The 20,049-nt window shown below is 47.8% G+C and overlaps 1 protein-coding gene across 6 annotated transcripts; it reads left to right on the top strand.

Annotated features, from left to right (window-relative positions):
* The first annotated feature begins 651 nt into the window (after positions 1 to 651).
* LOC135394655 (uncharacterized) lies at positions 652 to 18,414 on the top strand. 6 transcript variants are annotated; one of them, XR_010422956.1, is made up of 3 exons: positions 652 to 984; positions 17,037 to 17,424; positions 17,494 to 18,414. XR_010422956.1 is itself a non-coding variant. In XM_064625502.1 (2 exons), exon 2 carries the CDS (start codon positions 5,561 to 5,563, stop codon positions 9,911 to 9,913), a length of 4,353 nt encoding a protein of 1,450 aa, XP_064481572.1. In that variant the 5' UTR covers positions 686 to 984; positions 5,554 to 5,560; the 3' UTR covers positions 9,914 to 11,206. The 6 variants fall into 6 exon arrangements, 2 of the variants coding, with proteins under 2 accessions (XP_064481572.1, XP_064481573.1); XR_010422955.1 differs by having other exon boundaries at positions 17,037 to 18,414; XR_010422958.1 differs by lacking the exons at positions 17,037 to 17,424; positions 17,494 to 18,414 and adding an exon at positions 12,112 to 12,322.
* Positions 18,415 to 20,049: the final 1,635 nt, after the last annotated feature.

Below are 20,049 nucleotides of genomic sequence, written 5' to 3'. Positions count from 1 at the left end.
ACATCAAGTACTGCCCATCACTGCCCCTAGCACATGCCAATACTTCTAGTAGGCTGTCTGCATGCCCTTTATGATATGAAAACAGCATTGTGAAGGTATCTTCAAGTTTGGAGACAAGCTTGAAGAGCGTTTCTGACTAGTAGCGTGGGCCCCCCTGCTGAATTCGTTCATGTACGACGGATGGTCGGCGCTCTGTTCGTTTTTGCACGCCGCTTTTTCTTCACAGGGGCGTCAGAAGCCTGCTAAAGGCTCACCATTCCACAGAAACAATGCACAGCCGACAATAAAGCAAAATAAAAGCACTTCAAAGACGTGACAGCGTCGCTATTCCACCCTCTGATATGTCACGGCGAAAGAACTCCGCCCGGGGACCAGCCAGCGCGGCCAGAAACTAGCATACATCCGTGGAGCAGCTTGCCTGGTGGCCGTCTTCCGCAAGAGTCCCGCTCCGTTGGAAAGGAGGCTGTGGGCGCTCCTCACACCAGACAATATTCATCTAGCCACCATAGTGAAGCTTTAGCACCACATATGTCACGAACTCACGATACTATCGATAGTCCAAAAACTTCGGTTCACTGGGTAGTTGGACATGTAGTCAAAAACTATCGATAGTATCGCCCATCACTAGCGACAAAGAGTTTTATGGTTTTGTCCGTCCGTCCTTCTGTGTTTCGTGCCTCTCGAATCCCGATTTCGTTTCCTTCAGTGCTGGGAGCACTGGCATGCAGTCTCAGTCAGTGTAGAGATAACTTGATGTGTCGAGAAAAATAACCGGAACGCGTTCCGCTAACTTATCTCGACGCATCAAGTTATCTCTACATTGAACGAACTTTGCACTTGGCAGGCTTAGTCTTCCTAGCTCGTTGCCACGTATTCCGAAACTATGGAGCTGGCAACGTGCGCTTCAAGCCCATCAAGTCTCAAATGTGCCTTCCCTCTCGTCCCCGCACACGTTATTAGTGAAAACACGTTTGCAGTAACAAGGTGAGGGCAAAATGTTTACTTGCTTTGCACGTGTTGAACTGACCGGAGTGACCATATATAAATTGTTAGAGGGGTGTACTATAGTGTAGTTCCGTTCACTGGTTCCGTTTATACGTGCATACTTACGGGTGTACCTGGAAATGAAGTGGTCGAAATCCTACTGTAAACAAATGCTGTCAGGCTATAAAATGCACAGTCGCGCGCGGGAAACTGCCAACGGGGAACTTACCTGGACCGCTTGGACATGGAAATGCAAACACTTAACTTAATTGGACTAACATAATAAACTAACCAACATGCTGCTCCGTACGAGACAGATAAGCTTCTGCTATCTACGAGTTGGCTGCATTAGGCTGCACAGCACAGAAACATACGTCGTTATACAGGGTGTGTGCTTTTAAAGCTCAGTCGCATTTTCGCTCGTGACGCGATAGCAACTCTACTTGACTGACAGATTTCTGCTGCCGCACAGTGAAGAACTTATGCCAGAGAAACCAACAAACATAGAATTTATATATGTGAACTGTTCACGTTTAGATACACACACACACACATGCGTAATGTATATACATATTTTGTTTTATAAATGTTCTTTACTATACAAAGGCGTAGACAAAAATTCTAAGTGAAATAATGTAAAACAAAATCTTGGTCACGCTGACAAAGGCCTCATAACACAGAATGTGTTTAGCGTAGCATACCGGTACAGCAAGATCAAGCTTGCTCTGATCTTAATCCTGGTGCAGGTGAGCTCGAAGCTGCTGCAGCACTGCTTGGTACTCAGCGGGCCTCATGATTCATCGCTGTGCTATCGTTATGCTATAGCATGATATGTCCTCTCGCTACAGTTGTGGCAGTGGCATGCACCAGGTGTTTCACTTATTTCCCCGGGCTAAATAATTTGCGGACGGGTGCACCAATCGACGAACTTTCGTTTTAACAAGTATCTGTCCGATACCACCAACAAGCTGCGCACTGTGTGAATGAGTGGGAGGCACTCATTATTTAAATACAAATTCAAATAAGTTTCATAAAAAAACATCTTCCAAAGCAGGGCGCTGTCGGCATTAAAATGGTTCCTACCCCTTTTTGGGACCTTCAGTGGACACCTCTTAGAGAAAAATCTGCCACCGAACGGGGTCATTTGTAGCTGTAATTAATATGTTTCCGTTTATGTATTTTGTCGCGGTGAAGCACAAAAGGACGTAATTCACTGGTGTAAGTCAATGGTGTAAGGACATAATTCATTGGTGGATAAGGGAGTGGAAGAGTGTCCTCTTGCGCTTCACTGCGACCACCCACGACAAAAATATGTAAACCCATACTAATTAATTACTGCAACAAATGACCCGCTTCAGTGGCACATTTTTCTCTAAAAGGGGTGCTCTGAAGGTCCCAAAAGGGTTAGTACCCATTTTAATGCCGACAGCGCCCTGCTTTAGAAGTTGTCTTTTTACGAAACTCATTTGAATTTTTATTCAAATAATGAGCGCCTCCCACTCCTTCACACGGTGTGCAGCTTTTAGGTGGTAACGGACAGATACTTGTTAAAAAGACATGAAGGGTGTAGGTGGTGACGAGTTTGTTTCTTTGGGCTTTTTATGCAAAGAGATTCCCGATGTTGTTGCGTAAGGGTCAAGCGCGACGAAAAGTGTCGTATAAACACATTCTGTGTTGAAAAAGAAAAGAAAAAAGCAATGCTAAATCTGCCAGGCATATCCCTGGATAAGGCGCTGGTGTTGGCTGTCTCCTCCCCCTCGTGGCCCACTTCAAAATGCCAGTGATATAACAAGCAGCAACGAGGTTTCAAGTTACCCCAAGAAAGAAAATTCACTTATGTGCACACCTATACCTATTATCAAGACGGGTATGGTATACCCCCTCACACATACAGGGATGTACTAACAGGACCGGATACGTATAAAACAACATGGAACCACTGATCTCTAGTAATAACATGGAGGAAGGAAACACAAGGAGCGGCCCTTCCGACATTTTTCTATCGGGACGGGCTTCCTCCATGGGGACGGGCGTAGCCGGCCTCGCATTGCATTCTGGGATGCTCCTGTCTACCACGTGACCGCTCACGTGACCCTCCAGACAGCATGCCTCCAGCAAAGCAGACGACGCGAGCTGTAGTTGTGTCGCAGTTCAGATGGCAGTATTACGTTGAACGCGTGCTTGCACTTTATTTCTGTGTGTTCGAATGTTTACTGTTCCTGCCTGCGTTGCAGGCAGGACGCAAACGCAGGCCTGCAGAACGCAAAAGGAGTACGCGGGACCGGAAACATTTTGTGTGGCAACGGTTACTACGTATGTACTTTTCTGACTAAGTGGTAAAGAATGCCGTTTCATTAATCAGATTTGCACAACAACAGAATATATGAAATGAATCTGCGGCAGAGTTTGAGGTCCCAAATGGACAATTCAAGATAACACGAAGACACACGGGCAACTAAAGCAAGTTACCGTGTATACTACGAACAAACGCGTTCCCGTGGCAGAGCTGCTTTTCAGTTCGAGAGCCGCAGCCGGGACAGGAACACATTACCATACGTCATTTCTACGACGGTGATCACATTTTCACAATAGATTACTTCCAAAAAGCAAAATCATACGGAGAGCAGCGCGAGAAACAAAGCTTTGCAAAACCGAAACTTTAGAGGGGATCACGTGGTGGACAGGAAGCAATGGCGATTTTGACTCGAGCGACCACTAGAGGGTGGCTACGCTAGTCTGGAGGGAAGAGCCGCTCCTTGTGTTTCCTTCCTCCATGAGTAATAGGCTGGATAGCGGATTGAGGGTGCAACCGTACGGTCACCGGCCGCCATCTTGGGAAGCTCAAAACATTGCCATTCGCGACTACAGCTGCATATTCTGCATGCGCCTTTGCGTAACATTTTTATCGTGTCATGCCCGCCTGCTGTGGTTATGGATGTACTGCACATACTGGCAAGGCACCGGGAACGGCATTTCACAAGTAAGTGACTTAGTTCTATAAATATACATATGTGATTTATTAGTCCACGAGCGAGGCGACAAAACGTAGCCGTCAAGCATGTGCGCGGCACTTTGATTCGTACCTCGAGATCTAAATGTTAAACTTTAAGCAGTACTTTATCTGGATAAAGTCATTTTGATAGTACAGACTTCATGCAGTTCTCTGTATGGTCTCAGCACACAGCAGGTGTTGAAGCGCACTTGTCAGGTGTGGGATCTACCACTGAGTTAGGCGTTCATGGTATCGCCAACTGCTTACCTGGATCAGCCTTGTCACCATGGCCGCAATTCATGGCATAAATGGTTTAATGCAGGTTCCCTCACAGCCACCTGGATCTTTTAAAAGAGTGGGTGGTGAACGTCAGGCGAAAGGACTGGACACCGTCGAAGACATCAGTGGTCTGCAGCAAACATTTTGACAGCTGCTTCGACAGAACGGGGCAGATCGTTCGTTTGGGGCCTGACGCTGTGCCCACCAGGTTCGACTTCCCAGAGCACCTCCAAACATTGAGAGCAGATGGAGGCTATGTGATTTTAGTGGGCTATCGAGGAGACTTTTTAGTCATCATTCATATTCTGTTCTTGGGTGTAGCACAGGGAGTCCTAATAAAGGCTGATAAAGTGGATCAAGTGCTGTCCTTATGTGTGTGCTGTTGCGGAAATTCATAAAATATCCGCTCTGTAGAGAAAATATCTGACTGAAGCTACGCTGCTCTGTAATCGCCACCGTGTTTCTCATGCGGAGGAAACAGATACACACCCGCTCTCCATAGTGGACATATACACACTACTTTATTCTAAAAACAAGTGAAAACTAACATATACAGTGAAAGAGAGAGGGAAAGTCTTCAACTTCCAGAAAGACAGGGAGCTCATCTCTCGCCTTCGGGGTCCCCCACACGCGGGTGTCCCGCTGTGCCTGCCCTCAGGGCACGTATACCAAACCCCCCGGGCTGAAACACTGCCTGGAACAGTTCCACGACATGCCCCCTTGTCCGCTCCGCCAAAGTACAGTGATGGCGAACACTCTGAAAGCTGCAACAGTGCTGTTAGTGCTGTCCTTATCCCCAGGTCAAAAGCTGTGAGAAGCCTGTATAGGCCTGTGCTGTGCCTGCGGGCCAGCCCATCCCATGTCATTCCCTACCTTGCCTTCAAGGTTTCGCTGCTCAGCACATTGTTAATTTTTCAGGGCATTTTTTTCAGTTGGATTGGAACTAGTTTTTGGATTGGAAACTGGTTTTTAACTGTAGGACCCCCATCTGTATATTCACTACATATTTTTCTTCGATCGACAGTGAACTCTATTTGATTGATTGGTCGATTGATTCTGCAGTGATAAAACATTATTCATCAACAATATTTCTTGATATTTCACGTATTTAATTTTATTTATTTCAATTAATTAAATTAGCTAATTAATTAAATTAATAATGCTTCATTAGTTAAATTATTTCTTAACATTCATAAAAGTATTTTACGTTGCAGGCAGCACTGTGAAGTAAGCAGGGTTTCGGGCAGTCCTAAATGACAGTTGCTCGCCCCTTTAATGTGTTCTTTCTCTGCCCACAGCTGATAGATGTCTGCTGCCAGCGAACGTGGCCGTGGTCGCGGCAGTGGCAGACATAGGGTGGCATACGCCTCTGATCAGCAACGCTCTGCCGGGGATGATGCAGCATCACTTCAGCACCAGCAAATCGGGCCAGGACGACGGAGGAGACGGGCGCACAGAGGCCGAGCTCAAAACCAACCTAGTAGTCCTTCTGCTTCCAATACCACATTGCTCTCCAGCTATCAACGTGCTCAGCAAGGAGGTGGCCCTGCACCGTCCATCCTAGATGCCACAGTTGAACAGACTCAAGTGCAAGGATCGGCCTGCCGGGACCTTCTTCATCGAAACCAAGAAGAGGATATTGAAGGAAATGGAGGTTCAGGAGCAAGTAAGAGGGAGACCTCTGCAGGTGCAATACCAAAAACCGTTCCCTCACGGGGATTGGAAGCATCAACTTTGGGACAAGACACTCTGGAGCCTGGAAGACTGAACAGCACTGAACGAACAACTCTCCTTCTGCCTACCTACGAGCAACTAATTCTCCGTACTGCAGACTCCGATGGCATAGGTATGCACAGCGGGCCATTGAGAGCATTTAATGAACATCTGAGGTCGTGCCTCACTGGAGCCACAGCATCCATCGGTTTCTTCCACTTGAAAAAGCAGAGGCTCGTACCAGGCCGCGGCCTTGGCTGGGCACTAGAACCGCAGCCGCAGGTCTCCAGTGGGAGAGTAATACTCTTAAAAGACACCGAAAAGAGGCAGATCTATTACGGGGAAGTGGTCAGGCACAACAAGGAAGTGCTCGCTGTCTTGTATAATTCTCAGCTTGCCACGAACTGTGACAGTAAGTTGGAGGTTGCAGATGCTGGGATGAGTGCTCCTTTTTTCTGGGCATTAACCACAGCCCATAGCGAGCAGCCTTTGAGAGCACACTTCGATATTTTGAGCGGGTACACAGCTGCTGTTCCGGCATCTTCAATATTTTCGCACCAGACACCACTCCGCTTTGAAAGCCTCGGACATTCGGGTCGTCACTGGCCAGACGATGTAAGTACACTGGACAAACGGCAGTACGGTGCCCTACGTTCTGCCATTACGAACGCCATAACCACGGTGCATGCACCATCAGGAAGTGGGGCGACTCGTCTTGCATCCTGCATTGTGAGAATGCTTTTAGACAACTCGCCTGTCTGGTACGGAAAAAAGCAGCCTGCATTGGTTGTCACAGAAGACTTCTCTCCCTTCAATGCTTGCATACCTGACTCACAAGTCTTCACGCTTGATCAACATCTTGTTATGGTTATGGAAACCGCAACGGCTACTCCCGATGTTGTTCATGCGAAACGTCAACTTGATGAAGCTCTCGCAAGAGTTGGCAACATTGCGTCTGTCCTTGTGGCCTCGGAACTTCGCGTCCTGCATCAGGATGAATTGAAGGACTTCACAAGATCATTTTCTCACAAGTTGGGGCAAGAGAGAAATTATGTACGGGAGTGGCTCTTTTATGGGATGAATTCCGAAGAAGTCGAGCATGTTGCTAATGCTGAAGCGATGAATTACGATGCAGAATGTAAACGCTACCGGGACGTTTTGAAACATGATGAAAACTTCAACAGGAAGTTTGGGAAACGGGTGGTCCAAGGCAGAATGGAGTTGCAGCGAGGGAAGCAAGGGCACTTCCTGCAGAATGTGTACATGAAAAACATTTACGTATGGCAGAAGCTTTCCACCACTCAAAATGAGTGTCTTCCTGATTTGGTGCACGTCAAGAATATCTACTCCCTTGACATTTTTGACAAGTGGATTCTGTACAACTTGTGGGTATCACGTTTCAGAAGGAATCACCATCGTCAACTGTGCATAGCACAAGAGCAAGTCACCTGCGAAAGTCAAGTGTACAACAGGCTTTCAAAAGAATCCACCACAACTCAAGTCGTTGGCAAGCCAGTTGTTGTGGTAAGCCCCCAAGCTGCTATTGAACACAGATTTTTACTACAGGCACTCTGCCCACGGATTCTGATGGTACTTGGAGCCCAACGAGTTGGAGACTTTCTGCTCCCAGGTATCATGTTTCCTAGCATCGAGCAAGTAGTGCTCATTGGAAACAACTTTGACGCAGCACAAGTGAATGGCTCTTTGTGGCACCGGGTTCATCATGGCGGTGGTACTACTGGCCACTATGAGCTGAACATGCAGTATGTATTGCCACAGAACATCTGCACAGTATTAAGTGCATGCACTGGTGAAAGCATGGTATCACGGATTACTACAGATTTCTCTTTAAGGGGTGTGAAGGAATACATAAGGTTCTTCAACATAAAGCAAAGGGACACAGCCTTGTTAATGCTCGTTCAGCTTGCAGCTCACTTTGTAAGTCATGGATATGGAAACAGTAGTCTTGCCGTTCTAACCCTGGACTCCAGCAGAGACACTGTGCATCATGTGCAATCAGTCCTGGATGCTAAGGGTGTCGACATTAGGGCCGCTTCCATCCGTTCATGGTACCCACGTTGTGCTGTGATAATTCTTATCTATGCTAGTGCAAAGTCTAGTGGGAAAATGTTTGCTGCTGCAATAAGTCGTAGTCTGTGCGCCGTTTATGCCTTCGGTGATGTCCCTCCCGAGGACGAAGAGTTCCAGAACATTGTGAACGAATCAAGGCACATCTCACTGGGTCCCCTGACCTTAGAATGCATCAGGCACCCAGGGAAGCCTGTCTTTATGTCAAGCCCTCGAGACTTTGCGACAAAGTCCAAGGACAACGGCAGCTGCAGAGAACGATGCGGCAAACCACTACGTTGTGGTCACACGTGTCCTAATAAATGCCACGCAGGAGCACACACTGAGCGATGCAAAGAACAAGTTAGTGTGACCCTCTCTTGCGGACACTCAAGAATGGCACGCTGCAGCGATGCGCCGCTGTACTCTGCTGCCCGCCCCTTCCAGCATCAAAATAAGCATCTACGCCATCGTCCATGTAACGTGATGGTTCGAACGTCTCTTCCGGACTGTGAACACTACGTGAAATTTCCCTGCTCGTCCGCATCAACAGATCGCCTGAATTACCAGTGCAGAGAACTTGGTGCCACACTTGACTGCGGCCACAAGGCAGAGGTTGTTTGCTGCATGAGAAAGAAGTTTCGGTGCCAACAAATGGTGGAGAAACGCATGCCCTGTGGGCATTTAGTTCGTCGGGTGTGCTCTTCGAGTGATTTGTCTTGCAAGGAATGTGTTAAGAGAAAACCTGGTCAATTGTGGGTGGATTGTAATACAGACATCAGAGGCGCCTTGCGCAGTGCAGTCGCACAGAATGGCACCTGCAGAGAGCGATGCGGCAAGAAACTACGTTGTGGTCACACATGTCCTAATAGATGCCACACGGGAGCACATATTCAGCGGTGCGAAGAAGTAGTTAGTGTCACCCTCTCTTGTGGACACTCAAGAATGGTGTGCTGCAGCGATGCAACATTGTACGCTGTTTTCGACCCCTTGCGGCGTCTAAACAGGAGCCTACGCCTTCCTCCATGTAATGTAATGGTTCGAGCGACTCTTCCAAACTGTGAACACCATGCAGAGTTCCCCTGCTTTTCAAAGGACAGGGATCGCTTGACTTACCGATGCATAGAGCGCGTGTCCACTGTAAGCTGTGGGCATTCAGCTTCCATCCTTTGTCACGAGCAGAAAAGATTTTTGTGTCAGCAGCGTGTTATCAAGACACTCCCTTGTGGCCATCGTGTTACCAGAACTTGTTGCGATACATCCATGTGTACATTGAAGGTAGAGAAAGAACTTCCCTGTGGCCACACCGTGGTGCTTGAGTGCTGGATGGCAACTTCCAACTACTGGAAATCAAAGTCCTGTAACGTAAGAGTGCGCACTAAGCTTCCAGACTGTGAACACTATGTGAAATTTCCCTGCTCGTCCGCATCAACAGATCGCCATTATTACCAGTGCAGAGAACTTGGTGCCACACTTGGCTGCGGCCACAAGGCAGAGGTTGTTTGCTACATGAGAAGGACGTTTCGCTGCCAACAAATGGTGGAGGAACGCATGCCCTGTGGGCATTTAGTTCGTCGGGTGTGTTCTTCGAGAGATTCGCCTTGCACGGAACGTGTTGAGAGAACACATGCTTGCGGTTACTCACCGTGGGTGGATCGTAGTAGAGACATAGACACCCTGTACAGTGTGGTTGTTGAGGAACGTCTAGAATGTGGCCATACTGCTTCTAGGATGTGCTCGGACAGCAGCAGTTGCCAGATGCGGTGTTCGAATGTTGTTGCAAAGTGCGGACACAGGTGCTCGTTGCGCTGTGCACACAATCAGGTACATGCACTACACAAATGCAAGAGATGCAATTACACATGTCTCATATCTTAATTAGGCTGCACACCTAAGTTGGAGTGTTCACATGGTGGTGGTCGTAGAAGCGGTACCCTCCTAGAAGCAGTACTCAGTTCTAGACGGGTTCTAGATGGCTAGAAAGTGCACGACCTGTGTGCAGTGCCTTTTTTTTTGGCGCAATTGATTTGGAATTGATTTCAGCATTTTAATATGTTTGTTTTTACGCTTGGTTAAAATAAACTTTTGGAATGAATGAAGAATGAAAATTTGGATGCATAAACCTTCTGTGTCGCTGTTCTCACACTGCAAGCATATGTTGCATTACACGAAGGCGGCACAGGCTAGCTGTTGAAGTACGACGATGGAGGAAAACCCCAAGACACGGAACGGAGAAGAAGACTACGCAACACAGGCTGCACATCATGCCTGCTTTTCAGGCTGAAGCGTTGCGTGTGCTTAGAGCAGGAAAGGAGGCTTATAATGGTTAAATGTGGTTAAAGCGACTCTGACGAGAAATTGGAAATTTTTCTGTTAGCACCTATTTTGAAAGCATAATATATTGCTCCAAGCTGCACCCGAAATATTTCAGCTGTGCGTGGAAGCGCAGTTTGTCAAACGACAGACTGAAAACCGGTTTCACCCTCCCTTCTCAACTCGTGTAATAAGTGCCTAAACCTTGTCCATATAGTGGGCTTTCATTGATTTGACGTCATGTCAGGGATTCATGTTCTTTGGAGAATACTCTGCACCGGAACTTTTGTTGATCGTTTGCAGTTGTTTGCTACAGTGCCGCTTGGTCTTCGCGAGGGAATGCTGGCGTCTACCACATTGGTACAACGGTCACTCAATACTCTTTCTGGTCAGGAAACTCGCGCGAGAACTTCAGTTCGGCGGCCGAGCGGTGAGTGGTGGCGCGGCGATCGTCCGGGGGGCGACTTTCGTGTCCGCCGGTGCCTGCGCGTATGGCTATGGCTTGCAGTGTGTTTCTATAGTTGTTTGGAAGTGTACACTTTTTCTTTCCTTGTGCTTGCGTTTTGAGTGCGTAAGCAAAGGTTCTTTTTTAAATATCCTTGAAGTTTATTGCAATCTTTGCACTCTGTTCTTATGTAAGACTGATCTACACATATAAAGGAGACTTCGCCTGATTCGAACGTGCAGCATTTCGTGATGTCTATATGTTGTTCATGGAAGGGGAGCCTTAACTTGACGAGGACTGAATGAAAGTATTTTTTCTTTGTGTAAAAAACAGAGACGACTTGGTCTACGGGAAACATTCGCTAATAGCCCTATTGTAGATGTACTGCGATGGGCGTGGTTTGTTGAGCTCCTTCAAGTTGTTCACTGTGTGACATGAGTAGCATCAAACACTAAGAACCATAAAATTTTTGAAATATACATAATTCAACATGATATTTATACAATAACTTGTCTTGGGGTACAACTTAGGAGGGGGAAAGATGTAATGCCAAGTCGGCTTAGTAAACGAAGTCCGCTCATACCTATTAGTTTTTGCTGGACCGGAAGCAGGCAGAGGGAGGGGTGATGTTTTTCTCATTTTATCTATTAATTTTTCCTTTTTTTTCTTTCTGTAATGCTTTTGCAAGGCGTCAAAAGCTTCTGCGGACCATAAACTACGGACTCTAGAACCCATTCATGACCGTGTATAGTGCTAAAAAGATACAGTTTCCTTGCCTTCATCCTGAATTTGAAGAGAAAAACACAAGAGATTTTGTCTCCATCCCCCTGCTTATCTCTATATTAAAAGGGAGTCCTGCCATTGGGAGGAGTCACCAAAAGAGGCTCGACCTGTCAATCGGAGTTTCGGTCATCTGATTGGTTTCCTTTTTACCAAGGGGGTCGCCATGACACCTTACTGGCACCCAAAATGGCGACGAAAACAAACGCAGTGAAGCGGGGATTTCGTGACAAAAAATTTTCACAGACTACTCTGATTTTACACTGCAAATGTACATCCCCATATACGTTTCTCGGAAATCAGTTTCAACTTATGCTCATCCACCGATATCTGACTGAAAATAATACGTTTTGTCGCCGGTGTTAGGCCTAGTGAACACAGCGATCATAATGAAATCATAACATAAACGGCAGTGTGCTGTACAATCTTATATTTAATTGCTGGATTTCATCGATATAAACATTCTTGCCTTTTATATTCCAACTATTCATGTAGATTTGTTTAAAAATCATACCGGCAACAGAAGGTGTCCCAGCAGGTGGTTCTGCCGGCAGCGGTACAACGACGGAAGCAGACGACAATTCCCGACGTGCCTTACGCTCCCTAGGTAGCGTTCATCAAATTTGCACCAAAACTCCACTAGTTTTGCAGATTGCGAGAAGTATCCATTTCAATCCCATCCAGAACACTTGCCACCCAAAATGGCGCTGCCCATGTTGGATACGGGGACAAATAGTGAGGATACAAGAAAGTCACTGAAAAAGTTACCCAGCTGTAGGAGTCGAACCCACATCTCCTGGATTGCCGGTCCAGGGCTCTACCAATTGAGCTGAGCTAACTTTTGAAGCCAGCTGTAGGAGTCGAACCCACATCTTCTGGATTGCCGGTTCAGCGCTCTACCAACTGAGCTAAGCTAACACACCTTCTCAGCGACTTCCAGGGTGCGTCATCTGAAGGGACAAACCAGCCACTCTCTTTCACCCATCCTCCTTTCACTCTTACATTTTTGCTCACTCATACGCGCATTCATATCACGGGATCGACGCAGATGATCGACGCGACGGGTTCGACTCCTACAGCTGGCTAACCTTTTCAGTGACTTTCATCTTTCATCGTTAATTTCTTAGGCAAATTGAGGCTTTGTATGCCCTGAAGCTTCGGTCCCTGTTTGCTCGAAGCCTTCGTCGATGCCTCGGAGTTCCAAGAATGGCTGAAACACGGCAAGTACTGGCTGAAGCTGGTGAGCTGCCGATTGAAGTTCTCCGTGAACGGGAAACGGCTCGGCACTACCTTCGTTTGCGTGCTCATATTCCCCACCACCCGCTCCTCAGGAAAATTCGATACCGCCCTGAAAGCGACTTCTATCGAGTACCGCAGAGGACACGCCAGACTCTCACTGGCTTCATAACTAAGGACACTATACCGCCGGAAGCCCCCTGGTCTCTACCGGTACCGCCCACTTTTGTACGCCTCCCAAACCCACTGGAAAGAAGAGATCACGTCCCCCGTCAAGTTCTCCGAGCCCATTTTCATGCTCTGGTAGACGAGAAGTTTTCTACGTTTACGGCAGCATATACCGATGGCGCATCCCGAAACAACAAGTCCGCCTCAGCATTCGTCATTCCATCCGAAGGCGTCGTGCACGGAAGACGCCTTTCACATCCAACCTCCTCCACAGCTGCGGAACTCTATGCGATCCTTTTCTTTCTACAACACATCGCTGATTTTACACCCCGGGAATGGGCAGTCTTTACAGACTCCAAATCTGCACTTCAAGCAATTGAAAATTCCGGCATACGAGGCCCATCCGCACCCCTAGTCACAGATGTGTTAATGGCTTACCACACTATCTACGCCGCAGGCCACAGGCTAGTTCTCCAGTGGGTTCCAGCCGATTGTGGTGTCGTGGGGAACGAGCAGGCCGGCAGCGCCGCAGAAGCAGCACTCTCGCATCGGAACCGGACCCGTATTGTTCTGCTGAGAGGAGACAGCCGTTCAATTCTGCGACGCCTAGTGACACCCCTGGCTTCCCGCCAACGGACAACCGACATTCTTCCCCCCTCTATGTTGAGCAGAGTTGATCCAACGCTCGCTTTCCGCATGCCACGAAACACCTCTCGTCAAGATGCTGCGTTAATCCACCGAATGCGCCTCGATGTGGCCTTTACAGCTCAGTGGCGTTACCGCTTGAGACAAGTTGACTCTCCCACCTGCTGCCACTGTGGTGCTCTTGAGGATCTGGAGCATATTCTTCTTCAGTGCCCTCACTACCAACCTTCCCGAACCACACTCTCCGAGTCTCTTCGTCAGCTGGACTCTCGCCCTTTCTCCCTATCGAAATTGCTTGGTCCCTGGCCCAATCCAGCACAGCAACGCTCTGCGCTCAAAGCTCTTCTGACATTTCTGGACACCATCGGACTTCGATCGTTATTGTGAAGGGGCTCGTTATTTTATTCCCCCCATTCCAACCAGCAATGGGGTAGAGTATCGCCTGTGGCGATGAAACTCCCCACTCTCCAAGGTCAAAATAAAGTTGGTGTTGTTTCCCTTCTATGTTGTTCCAGCCTCAGAACATCAGTTCTCTCAGGTTCTCTCAAGTGAGGATAGGTTTATTGATAGCGCCCCATATTTCAAGACTTCATTGGTCGGAAAGCTGAAAAAGTGGGTGGAGCTTGAGGTATAGGCATGACCCATTAATGGCCAGACTCCCTTTTAATATACGGCTCTGGAAGACGACGAGTTGCCTGCCACCTTAGCATCACCTGCTGCCTGGCACTACGGCCCGAATTCTCGGTTCGCCCTCAGTGTTAAGCGCACGCGAAGGGGCCCTTCTGTCCATGCTTCGTGAATGGACGAAAGGGTCCCTGCGCGTGCACTTAACCCTCAGGGCGGAGCGAGAATCCGGGCCTACTTCTCCTCCGTGCCTGGCATATGGTGGCACGCACCCCGAGGATCGAGCCGCCATGATGCATGCAGGGTTGCCAGATGTCAAACTTGTCTCCCGCCAGAAAATCCCGCAAAGAAAAAATAGCCAAAAGCGTTTTCGTTACTCTGTTAACAAAACCGGGAGAAAATACAGCATAAGATGCAATATGCACATGGGTTATGAGAAGCGCATATGCGTAAACTCTTGGTTTATTGATATATACATTAGTTCGCTTGTAAACTGTTCAGGAAGGCGTCGGGTGGCACAAGTACTTTGTTTTTTTATTCCGTGCTAGCGCCGCGAAGCAACTGTGGCTATGAGCGACGACAAAGTTTTTACAGAAACGTCTATTTGTGTACAGAGCGAATTTCACGTGAAGAGTGTTCTCAAGCCTCATCTGATAGTCTCAAAAAATAAAGTTGTTGTTGGTGTTATTCTTATTCCTAAGTTCTTTTTTCGCCAACGTATGTGATTTGGCTGAATACGCGTTCGACTGCCGCGTTAGAAAGTGGCAAGCAAAGAAGGCTTTGACTGAGACCCAACAGTTTCGGAAACATCTACCATATTACTGAAGTGTGCACAGACCTGTTAGTCTTTAATATTCCAACAGCATTAGTTTTCGGGCTTTTAATAATGGAACACCAGCGAGCACTACACACTCTCTCCAGTTTGCGTAAGTAATTCAAACTCAGCACCTTCAGAAGAAGAATAAAGTTGCACGGGAATTGGTTCCTTTGAACTTGGAAATTCTGATTGTACACGAACAAAAGCTGCGCTGCAGTATCACCGCCTGTGTCCGCCACAGGATCACCGAATTCCGAAAAATGGTTCCGACATGTGTGTCTTCGTATCTGTTCATATCTATTTTGCTGTCCATTAACACGTCCGACCTGGGAACGCATTACTTTTTTCAGTCTCGACAGACGGCAGTGCATTATGTGCCGGAACACGAATGCGTGCCTGCCACGTGCTTACAAAAAGTAAAAGCTTTAATAGAGTGTAGAGAAGTGGGGTGACTGGGGTGAAAATCGTTATGTGCTGTCGTCCGAGCGCACGTGCGCGTGGAACGCTGGAATAGCCCAAAAACAGCCAAATAGCCAAGATGAAAAGACCCCGCCACAAAAAGTAGTCCAATTTGGCGGTTTATAGCCCAATCTGGCAATCCTGGATGCATGCTGATTAAACAGTCGTTCCCTGGCCGTTTTCTATTAAAAAACAAACAAACAACAAAACATATATGCAGCCTGACAAAATAAGGTTGCAATCACAAGAGTAATATATCCGTGGCTTCGTGCAATCTCAGACCTCACAGTAGCAGAAAGCAAGCGATCGCGGCGGTATTGTGGCGCCACCTGTTAGCCACTGAACCAACGAATTGTGCGGTGAAAACTGTCGGAGTGGCTGCACGGCTGCACACTGTAGGGAAGCGCTGGGGTATCGCTGTACAACACACAGTTAATTTCGGGCTGCACCACTCGTTCTTCTTGTGGTGTCAGCGGTCCCAAAAAATCGTGGTCGTGTCGTTGACAGCCTTCAAATCCTCCGTTTCGGACATCACGCAGCCGGAGAACGCATGGCGTCTCCCAAGCGGCAGCGGACGCTTCAGCCTGCGCGGTGTTGCTCACCTCGCTCATGTGATTCCAGGTCCAATGAGGAGGTCCCTACCACTTGCGTCACATTGTGACGCGTGTGGCGGCGCTCATCACGTGTCTATCGTGAAGGCGAAAGAGGGAAAACTATGTTCGGCCACCAAACATTCCGTACCGACCAAAAACAGAAATAAAGTTGTATGTCTCTAGACTGCTCCTTTAATGGGCGCCGAAATCTCGACACGTGGCACACCACATTAACGTCCCTCGCTGAAGACGGCGTGTCTGAGCCACGACCTATACTAGAACGACCATGGCATAATCGACAACCCCTATGAGCAGGGCCGGTGATAAGGGGGGGGGGGCGAGTAAGGTGACCGTCTTAGGCCCCGCGCACGAAGCCCTCACCAGGGATTACTTTTATTTTTTTTTTTGTATGCACTTCATCGGAGGCGCGATCTTCGACTAAAACAGAAATGACAGAAGAATGTGTTATGTGGCTTTCCGTCATGTGATGACAAAAAGTCCCACTTTTAAGAAAAATCCGCCAACCCTGCAAGCTATATACCGAGGATTTCGCACCCTTCTCTCCTGCCGCCATTTCCCGCACTGCTTATGTCTCCCACTGCGAAAATCTTATCATTTCTTATCTTTTCATTACCGCTGGTGTGAAACAGGCCCCGCGATGTGCCTTTGCCTCAGGCCCCGCACACCCCTAGCACCGTTCCTGCCTATGGTTACGCCCATGGTTACAACGTTGGGCTTTAATTTTGATGGGGTACAGTGTCGACATTCAGTACGAGTCAGCAAAACTGTTCGGAAATGCTGATGGCCTTTCACGTTTGGCAGAAGGTCCAGATATCGATTTCGACAAGCACATTGGTTCAGTAGAAGTGGAGGAAGTTAACATTGTTTGCTCAGAACTCATTTCTGTTTCGTCACTTACAGCTGCCACAATAGCGAAGGAGACAGCCCAGGACAGCGTTTTGTCTGACGTCTATCGTTGCATATTGGAAGTCTAGAATGGAACCAAATGAAAGGCTGAGTTCCAGAAGTTTCGCAAACGACAAAGTGAGTTGTCAGTTTTAAATGGATGCATTATGCTCGGAATGCGAACGGTCATACCGCATAAGCTTCGCAGCTCAGTGCTAGAAGTGCTACATGAAGGACATTTGGGCCGGACCAAGATGAAGATGCTGGCGAGATCTTACGTATGGTGGCCTGGAACCGACAAGGACATTGCGCACACAAGTCAAAGCTGCGAGTCCTGCGCGTCCATAGCGGACAACATGGAGCCAGTTCCACTTCATCGCTGGGAACGTCCGGAAGCACCATGGTATAGACTCCATACAGATTTTGCTGAGTACGCCGGTAAGCACTATCTTATTGTGATCGACGCATACAGCAAGTGGCCAGAAGTTATTAGGCTGAGCAAGACAACTGCGAAGGACACCATAGAGGCTTTTGAGGAAATATTCTTCCGGCAGGGACTTCCTCATCAACTAGTCTCCGACAGCGGTCCTCAGTTCGTCAGCGCAGAATTTAAACAGTACCCAGAGTCTAAAGACATTCGACATATTTTCTCACCGCCCTACCACCCCAAGCCTAATGGGCAAGCGGAGAATTTTGTTCTTACCTTCAAAACTGCACTGAAGCGTTTGAATCCAATTACGGGAGAGGAAGCAGAGGCACGAAAGTTTCTATGTATCGAGCGTCTCCCCATATCGCAACTGGATGTTCACCTTCGGAGTTGCTGAATAAGCGGAGGTTTCGAACAGAACTGGATTTTGTACGTCCGCAACGCATACAAGCGCCGGTAAATGAGGATGGTTGCACGAAAGCCTCACGGACTTTTGCTGCTGCCGGCAATGTGTGGGCTAAGGATCCTACACGAAAGCAACACTGGGTAAAAGGTGTTGTTCGGAGAAGGATTGGTCGAGTTATTTACGAGGTGGAGTTAGAAGGCCTGAAACATCGTCGCGTCCGCGCAGATCACTTGAAGGCTAGAGTGTCCTCACCGCCTGTTTCCAATTTTTCCAGACAGCAGTTACCAACGCCACTATGTCAAACTATGTCACTATGCCTGTGATCAAACGCCATGCATGTCATAGGAACCATCGCTGCCAGCTTCCGCCATCGAGGCATCGCGGTACCCTCAACGACGTAGGCGGCCTCCCGTACGGTATCCACAACGTGAGGGGGAGGAGTGTAGTAGCTGAAGGATGAAGCTGATACCTGGAGCGTGGGAGCGAGCGTCACGGTTTGGCGCACGTAGTTCGGTCGCCATCTTGGTTATCTGACATTAAACACTTGTTCTCGGGCAGCAGTCTCGTTTTGTAGCATTCCTGTAGCTGTCACAGCCAGGAACGCTGACCACTCGGCCACGCGAGCTGGTGCTGACACACCTTACGTATCCTTGCGTGTAAATTTACTCCAACTACTACCTTATTAGCAACATTTTCATCGCTCAAGAGCACGTGGCCGTGAGTGATCGCTGTGCTCCCTGCGCTCCCGGTCGTCGCGCTTTAGGTTTCGTCTCATTTCATTAGCAAAATCCGTCGGTGGATATTTCAACGCAGGTACGAGTTTCAGGGTATTTAAAAATGGAACTGCTTTCAACGAGTAGGCCAAAGATTGCTAAAAACTGGGCTGCCCGGTTGTCCATGGTAAAATCAATAAAACCCCATTGCCAGGAAACACAGAATAAATGCAATGTTGTGTGTCGCGTCGCTTATTCTGTGTTCCCTGGCACTGGGGTTTTGTTCATTTTACTTTCAACGAGGATTGTCTCCCATTCCGCTCTATATCGCTTCTGCCAGAAATCCCCCAGATAACGAGGTAATTAACTGAGGTAATTAGTTATCTTGTACATGCGTACCCTCTTCGAGAGGGTGTCAGCCTGGACGTATGTCTTACCTGCAAGAATGACATCTATGTTGCTCGTGTAGGTTTTTGTATTACAAAAAATCTGTAAGCGACAAAAAACAAGTAAAAGGAGACGCCCTCTATATCGTGACTGAGCCGCTAGATATGTCCAGACCTCACCTCCCAGCAGTAGGCGAATTCTTCATGCGCATGCAGAAATGCGCGGTAAGAAATTTACCGCCAATTTGTGGTTATTGAGCGAATGTTCGAAGCCACGGGATTCTGCGCAGAGGTATCCTGGAACAGTCGCAAGATGTGCAGAATAAAAAGAACAAGGGACCAGTTTACATAAGCTTGAAATGTAGCAAAGTAGCGGAATGCTTGGCGTTAAAGCCGATCTATTTAGACAGCGAACGTGCTCTGGAGACCACAGCCCTTTTGCCAAACAGGACGTCCCACGAACTGGAAACTTCTAATTAATAGGCCGAAGTGATTATTAGGCGAGAGCGACTTCGTAGAACACTATTGGACAGATGCATAATTTTGTGGCATGACTGAAGACACCCAAAGCTGTGCGTCGCTGCGCGCGTCACGAAAGCGCTGCTAATGCATTTAACTGCTGTTGTGGATACCTCCGCAAATCGAAATCGAAAGTCAATGCTGAGCCTGGAGTTTTGGTTGCTTCAAAGTATATGTATAATATACACTATATTTTCTCTAACAAAGCAGTATTAAAATATGTACGCGACGGTTAAAGCATGCTTACCGACCGGTTATTCGAATGAACGGAATGGAAACGCTTTGTCTGATATTGCAACACCCGTTCTCGCGAAACCAATCTCACAGCGGAATCATCTAATTTTCGCGAAGACCTCCGAGTGCGTTCAGCTAATCTCAATTGTATATTTCTTCATTGACCTATTCATATGATGCGACTTCTAACCCGTTCTGCCGACGACCATCACTTTCACTGCGGCCATCGTAGATTTCAAAAACGGACGGTCAGGTCGGTGGCCATCGGTAGCTGAATTATTCAATGAACGGAAACTACGCAACACTGGTAATGGTTGTAATAGTGGGTCATTAAGGAAGAGGA

The sequence above is a fragment of the Ornithodoros turicata genome, chromosome 5, assembly GCF_037126465.1.
Source record: "Ornithodoros turicata isolate Travis chromosome 5, ASM3712646v1, whole genome shotgun sequence".
Classification (NCBI taxonomy): Eukaryota; Metazoa; Arthropoda; class Arachnida; order Ixodida; family Argasidae; genus Ornithodoros; species Ornithodoros turicata.
Note: the sequence above shows the minus strand (reverse complement) of the source record. Positions and strands in the feature narration are given on the sequence as shown.